The sequence below is a fragment of the Blastocystis sp. subtype 4 genome, assembly GCF_000743755.1.
Source record: "Blastocystis sp. subtype 4 strain WR1 chromosome Unknown seqid_0417, whole genome shotgun sequence".
Taxonomy (NCBI): domain Eukaryota; class Bigyra; order Opalinata; family Blastocystidae; genus Blastocystis; species Blastocystis sp. subtype 4.
The window spans coordinates 1-7,558 of NW_014569130.1; the positions used below are offsets into that span (position 1 = coordinate 1).

The window sequence follows — 7,558 nt, forward strand, 5'->3', positions numbered from 1 at the left end:
ATACACATTTGGAAGAGGTGAAAGTCTCTGGAGGTTCTGGAATCATGCCTGTAACAAAGAAGTATGTCTTTCCTGATCAAGCCAAGTCAAGTGTTTGTTTAAAGACAAGCTCAATAAGTCACTGTAATCGTCTATAGAGCTCTTGTAAATTAGATAAAGTGAATAGTACATCAAACATATCAACCCAACTAAAAAACAACATTGCATTATTTGAAGTCCTTATGGTAGTGGTCTTGAGAACGATAAGAATGATTCTTCTCTTCTGACATATTCTTGTTAAACAAGTTTCCTTTTGAATTGCGTCGAAATTGGTTTGGTGCATGATTACCCTTGTTACGATGTTGGAACGAGTCTTGGATACGACCATGATTATAAGGCCGTTCTTGGGAATGTACAGAGTCGTTTCGGTGATCTTTGAATGAATTCCCTTGTAAACGAATCTTGGAAAGAGGAGAGTTCTCCTTAGGTTGAACACGATCTTGCGAATAACGAGTATGCTTCTGAGAATGATGTTGCAAACGAGGAGAATTTTGAGAATGCATTTGATTCATATTGGGATTGAATCCCTTCAGAACTTCCAATACACTCGGTTCTACAAATTCTTCATCCAAATCGGAGTCACTCAACGATTCTTTATCGGTTGGATTGCTATAATGAAGACTGAGAACTGTTTGCTTCATCTGACTTGTTACCTCATCTGAGGCGTTCACTCCGCGCATATAACGCTCCATTAATCGGTAGATACGTGTCATAGAATGGTATTTGCCATTCTGAAACAGATACAATCCATACACACAGTCCGTGAGGTTCTTTTCAACACTTAATCGAACAAGTCGTGAATAGAGCTTATCGGGAACATCAATAGGATATGATCCAGATTCCAAAGAAGTCAGAACATCATCGACTACCATAGTAAGTAATGCCGAACCATCACCCAGTGAACAAACATCTAGCAACAGATCAATTACATACAACACGTCCTTCATTGTGGATGCATCTACTAATTGGTAGATTTTATCATGATGATCCATGTACATAGATGATAGACGATTCACATCAACTGTATCAGATCGAGCAATACCACGTAGTACCAGTGCAACATGACTCACATCACAATTGGGCTCATGGAGAAAACGATCGCAATTTGACCAATCAGAATTCCGTATAAATACAGAAAGAATATGAGAGAGATCAGTACGGCGCTGATGCTTCTCTTCTTCACTAACAGGAATGAATTGTCGGAGACTCTTCCAAATTTGGGATGCCAACTCACAATCATTCTCTGAGTCTCGTGAAAGCAAATAGAGACTAATCTCAAGAAGTTTCTTGTCACTCCATGCTTCTGGATGGTTCTACCTATCAAAACATACATCAAAAGGTACACTGATGAATGTATTTAAGAAATCAATCATGATAGAATAACGACGATAATGGGAAATCCGTCGTAGGATCTCATACACATTCTTACAGTTCACTTCTAAATACTTGTCAATGTCTTCCAAGAAATAACGAAGAAGAGTATCATCCTTCATTTGCATAGAGGAGATAAGTAATACACTGAACAAGTCAATGGAACTACTCTCGCTTTTTCCTTCCAAATAGTTTGTAGCTGCTTGACCCAACGTTGTAAAACCATACTTGACACTTTTCTTTGCTAGGCCTCGCACTACAGAATCTTTGTCATCGGAAATTACATATTGAGCAGCAAAATTATTGAGAATTGGAGTAAATCCAAGAATGTCTCTTTGAACAATGTTGGAAGCTGCATTTATTGTCGCAAAAGATTTTTTATCTAGAAATTGCAGAAACAACTCATTTCTACCAAAAAACGAATCGACAACAGACAAAACCCCCTTTCTCACCTGAAACGGATTAGAAAACACATTTCTTGAACGATTCAGGAAACGACTCAACATTACAGCGAGATTATGAAACAAACAAGGAAACAACTATTTTCACCCGACAATTTGGCATGATACTCTAACTAAAGATAAGCCAGCAATCTAAATTCTACATCAGCTTTTTCAAACAAGTCAGCGACATGATCTTCAACACTAACCAAACCATTGGCAGTCATAAACATACCATCATCATCCTCTTTAACAGGATCTGGATGCATCAACTGCACTTTGCTGATATTGTCAAAGAGCAAATCGACTAGTGTTTATGACCACATTTCAAACCTACTGACCGATTCATCTTCAGGCGAGAAGAGAATCTCAAAAACTCCTGTATCTTCTTCTTCTTCCTCATCTCCACTATCCTCAATATCAGCATTTGGATCTCCGAACATAACTTCCTGACAGCCGTCTTCTTCCGAAGGCTCCGAGATTTGACAGTAGATGCAAGGTCTTTTAAAGATGTCAGGCTCATGACAGACAGCATGGACACCAAGAACAGTATATTCAAAGACAAGAGAGTGATCATCCTTTGGATTCGAAAGGAAAACAATATTACTAGGAATAACCAATAGGAATCAACCTAACTCTTCTAGTAAATACAGAGAACCCTTCAAATAAGTAGTCTTCTGGTTCACCAGACAGTCTACATTTTCCAGTTGATAGATTGGGTCCCTAATATGTTCAGCTCCTTCAGCTCGTGATAATTCAAGAATTGACATTGTTATACTGTTAGAATGATTGACCCCAAATTGGGGTGCAAAATCTTAGTTATTTCAACAAACAGGTCAATCATCATCAATTTCCATTTTATATTTCATCCGACATTCAGGGCAGAACCAGTCTCCTTCTGGAATTGTTTTGAGTCCAACACATTTCTACTTATCATTTACTCCCATTACTCCTACTAAATGGAACAGTCTTTCACATCCCTTCGTTCCTTCCTCATTTCCACAAATAATATTATCGTGCAAATCCAGTCCTTTCTTCTTACAAATCCCACAAACCTCTTCGCGACAGGAAGGACAATACCATTTTCCTTTGGGGACATTCTACATTTCAATTATTCGCATTAAGTTAACTTTCAGATGAGCACAAGCAAGATGGAAGGAAGAAGGGCAACCATCACAACAAATCAATCTACCACGCTTCCCACAAACGCTACACTTATCATCCCATTCATCTTCTTCACTGCCACTGTCACCATCACTCTCTTCACTGTCAGTGTCAATGTCACTATCACTTTCACTATCCTCACTTTCACTCTCTTCACTTTCACTCTCGCTCTGAATACGGCGTCTCTTGGACCGAACTGTTCTCACCTTTGTTGACCTCTTGTTTCCTTGCTTCACCACATACTCATCAGATTCTTCTTCACTTCCTTCCTCTAGAAGCTCTCGAATCGAAGTTTCCTTATGAGCAGGTTTCGCTGTAGCAGACTCTAATGGACTTTTGATTACCTTCGTGACCATTTCCATGAATGGATGATTTGTTTTCAGGACATGGAGAATCCATCGTAATAAGACCTCCAGGCCTATTTCAGATGTCTGTTGGAGATACACTGATAGGATCTCTCCATCCTCATTCTTCTTCACCAGTCGTAACTGACTACGTGCTTCATCCAATACTCTCTGGATCTCTTGTATGAGACTCTGAACAGTCTCACGATCATGATCAATCTCTTCAGTCCACTTTAATGAAAGAATTGAAGCCATGTCAAGATCAACACTTCTCACAACTCTTGCCTTCATCACAAACTGCTTCAGAAGTTGTTTCAGTTCCTTCAGAATCTCCCCTCTAGTTTGTTGTACCTCTGTGGAACCAAATTGACTCCTATTAGTCAAGCCATTCTCCTTCACCTACAAAGACGACTCACGCCATTCTTGTAACTTCTCACGTTTCACGGTATTCCATGATCTAAGTATCATTCTTCACTTCTTCATTTACTTAAACAGATCTGAATAATTCAGTAGAGTCCCTCGAAGCCGACTCTCATGGGAATACTTTCGATTCAGCGACTCAATGAAAGCCAGGATCACCGTAGGATCTTCAATAACTCTCCATATTGTACTGGAAGGAGTATGCGTTTCTATAGATCGTTTTGCCAGGTCTATTCCTAAATAACCATCTCAGAACCGACCACAAAGACCATTACCAGAAAGTATACCTGACTCATATCGTGTAAGGTATAATGAAGAATCATTATCAGTATGAGAATGAGCCAAATTCATAGATTGAAGAAGTGATGACTTGGATGCTATCTCCTTCATTCTACTAAGAATAATATCGGAAGTTCTCATATAGAGATAATTATAATCAAAAGGAAACAAATAAAAAGTGTTCCCATATCGATCCATTCCTAATGGTGTTACTGATCCACGATTATTCGTTGAATCCTTTACCAAACGGATCATTTTCTTTGATGTTTCTTTATCAATACGTTGCTTTTCTTCATATTGTTTGAGTTTCTGTTTTAACTCTTGAATTGCTGGATGATTCTGAAGTTGATGGGAACGAGCTTGTTTTAAGAGTGTCTGAGTAATCAGAATACCAATGATTTCTACATGACATCGCTGAGTATTACCTTCTTGAAGAGACTGTGATAAAGAATGAATGTATGAACTCTGCGTTAATGTTAATGGAGAAGAATTTGAATTGATGGTTTCAGGATTTGTTTGGATTTCCAGTTTTTCCTTCTTTTCTTGTCCTTTCAACGATAGATATTCATGAATGCAATCTTTTCGCTTATTTAGTTGATTTGTAATTTCATCACTCACACCTGATGCTTCTATTGCCATTTCACAGAGTGAGTAGAGAATATACAGAAGCGACTTTCCTTTAGGTTGGAGACTTTGAGAGGAATAATCTTGATATGCTTTTGTTATCTCCTTAATGAAGGGATTGAACTTCAATGTTTCACTTTCTGCTAACATGGTACGAAATACCATCATTGCCACTTCAAGCCATGTAGTATAAGACACTGTATCAGCGTTAATATCAAACGTCTTAAATACTGATCGAAACACATCTGTTGGATTGTCCTCATCATCACTGGTATCATCGGAGGCTTCAGAAGATGACTCAGAGTAATCTTCGAGGATGATTCTTAACATACTTTGACCGATCCTAGAAAGAAATGACTGACAGGATTTGAATTCACTAGGTGAGGATTCTGACATCTCCGACACAATCATAGAAAAGAAGAAAAATTGATTGAAAGACATTACTGGAAGAGAGTAGACCTCATGAAAGACGTTTAGATGCAACCAGATACTCAAACACAGATTGAACACCTCAGCATCACAAGAAAGCAAATCTGTCACCGATTTGCTATTATCAACAAGCCTTGATACGAATAAAGGGTCATCTAATAGTCAGTTCCGGAAATGGAGATTACAATCAGCAGTCTGTGAGTGGGATGTATCATCTCGATTTGAAAGACAAGCGATTGAATCCTTGATTTTCAACTTTCGGCGAGTTATCACCGACAATAACGATTCTGACCTTTTGATGTCATCCAAAAGAGCTCCAATTCGTTTTTCGTTTTCTTTCATTGATTCTGGGAGAATATATTGTTTCTTTCTGAATACAGGAGCAATCTGTCGACTGCGAGGTGGATTTGCTTTCTTTGCATCAGTGGCAGGGTTTATGACAGGTATTATTTCTTTACCACTGTAAATGGGTCCATACAAGATAGCACCTACTCTGTTGTTTGGTTTATCGGTTCCTTAAGAGTACAGCCAGTTGAATCCGATATTGATCTAGATAATGATAGTAGCCTATCGAAAACCAACTCTACTCCATCTTTTGATATCTCTGATTCCTTTTCTCTACAGCATTGCCAACACTAACAATAAATACTCCGAGCTCTTTTCAATTTCGCTTTTCGTAGATCCCGAACTTTTCACATTATTGCTTACACTATTTTTCTTTTTAACAAAGAATGAGTCAATTCGAGTATCCATCGAAAAGAATAGATTAACAATGATTTTGGCGGTTCTCTAAGAATAAGAGGGATTCAGATGAAATGGTAGGATCATTTATGTTTAATGAAAACATGAGTTTGGATATGTATTGGAGGTGATATCAATGATATCACCATGATGACAAATTTGTAGATAATTATTGTTTCACCGAAAGCAACCCTTCCTTAACTCGAGAATGTACATTCAGATTTGCTCATACACATGTGATGCTTCCTCAGAAAGCATGATTTACAGTAAAACTGTTCGTATTAAGAACTATTTGAATGAGAAAATCTGAGAGAGAGTCAGCCAAAGATAGAAGATCGTTATTCGTTGAGAAAAACTAGTACACTGATTACATGCGTGCATAATTATTCTCTAGTATTCTCTAACTTAGACATTCAGGGACTCTCTTTTCTACTCAAGAAAACACAAAAAACAATTGCCAAGAATTTTGATCTAAGATAGCCCTATTATTAAATTGCTTCTCTAATAATTAATTGTATTAAATAAGGATCCCTTATTCTTTTGGGTCTTCACGGACACAACTGGAAACAGTTCATATTTCTTGTTGAACAATAACTGAAAAATAAGAATGAGTACCCTCGCTCAGTATTCTGCTATTTTCGTTGAAGTATATTTGCAAAGGTTGCTTGATTGATAGGGAGCTACTACATCTGTGAAGGCTGGAGCACTCACTTGCTTTCATGTTGATTTCAGCATTTGGAATGTTCATCTCTCAGTTCATTGAGGATCGTTTTGAAGGATGTGATCGAAGGGAGTATTCTGTACAATGTATGATCAATTGTTGTGATGTCTAGACATACAATGAAGCCTGTTTGAGTGGATACTTGAACAATGCTGCTAAATGGGCTGGTTTCCGAGTATTCCTCAGACTCTTTGGTATTCCTTGAATTCTTTTGATTATGTTTAGATGTGATTGGATCAATTCTTCTTATTGCTGTTGGTAATTGTCTTGAGAATGTGTTCCGAGGTTCTGTGATGTCTCGTGTTCTTGTATGATTCATTTGATTATATTCATTCGATAGAGTGGAACTCTTCTTCTTGCTAGTATCATGGTTGTATTTGAGATCAGTTATGCTTCTGGTCTTTCTCTTGTATCATTGATTGTATCTCATAATGCTTAGCAACTTCGTGATTTCGTTAACAAATGGGCTTCTTCTGGATATTATGCTTAGTATGACTAATAATTGTGATTGAGTTATAGTTTGATGTCGACGTATTTCATGATGGATCATGCTTCTGATCTCATTTGGACTCTTGATAACGTCTTATATACCTACTTCATGTTGATTTTGGGTTTCCTTACTTCTGAACATGATGTGATTCTTCATTACCTTGATTGACAAATAGAAGTTCAGTGCTGGTTATAGTAAGACTGCTTTCATTGGAGGTGTTTGCGGTTTAATCAGCTTCTTATGCAATGTTTTCAACTATTCTCGTGTTGCCTTCCTCGGTTGGGGAATGAGTATTTGTTAGTACAATTGATAATGATTAGTGTTGACTCAACTGGTGAGTAACATTTGTCTTCTTGTGTTGATTGGTTGGACTGGAAAGGCTCTTGCTGGAATGGAAGGAGATTTGGTTGGAAAGAAGGGAAAGAAGGGCAAGAAAGGTAAGAAGGGCAAGAAGAGCAGAGCATAAAGCTTGTTAATGCCTTTGTGTTTCTTGAAA

General features: G+C 37.8%; 3 protein-coding genes across 3 annotated transcripts; 1 reads left to right on the forward strand and 2 right to left on the reverse strand.

Moving 5' to 3' along the window:
• Nucleotides 1–1,915: 1,915 nt before the first annotated feature.
• On the reverse strand, nucleotides 1,916–2,293 carry JH06_4730 (hypothetical protein; the record flags this gene model as incomplete). Its single annotated transcript, XM_014669752.1, has 3 exons — nucleotides 1,916–1,984; nucleotides 2,015–2,157; nucleotides 2,188–2,293. The coding sequence occupies 3 exons, from the start codon at nucleotides 2,291–2,293 to the stop codon at nucleotides 1,916–1,918; spliced, it is 318 nt and encodes a 105-aa protein (XP_014525238.1).
• Nucleotides 2,294–2,686: 393 nt separating this feature from the next.
• On the reverse strand, nucleotides 2,687–5,092 carry JH06_4731 (hypothetical protein; the record flags this gene model as incomplete). The annotated part of the gene is made up of 8 exons (XM_014669753.1): nucleotides 2,687–2,776; nucleotides 2,807–2,950; nucleotides 2,981–3,327; nucleotides 3,359–3,432; nucleotides 3,459–3,731; nucleotides 3,762–3,815; nucleotides 3,846–4,008; nucleotides 4,042–5,092. The coding sequence occupies 8 exons, from the start codon at nucleotides 5,090–5,092 to the stop codon at nucleotides 2,687–2,689; spliced, it is 2,196 nt and encodes a 731-aa protein (XP_014525239.1).
• A 1,639-nt stretch (nucleotides 5,093–6,731) lies between these two features.
• Nucleotides 6,732–7,230, forward strand: JH06_5811 (hypothetical protein; the record flags this gene model as incomplete). Its single annotated transcript, XM_014669754.1, has 5 exons — nucleotides 6,732–6,747; nucleotides 6,798–6,880; nucleotides 6,913–6,981; nucleotides 7,012–7,061; nucleotides 7,092–7,230. 5 exons carry the CDS (start codon nucleotides 6,732–6,734, stop codon nucleotides 7,228–7,230), a joined length of 357 nt encoding a protein of 118 aa, XP_014525240.1.
• Between the last annotated feature and the right edge of the window lie 328 nt (nucleotides 7,231–7,558).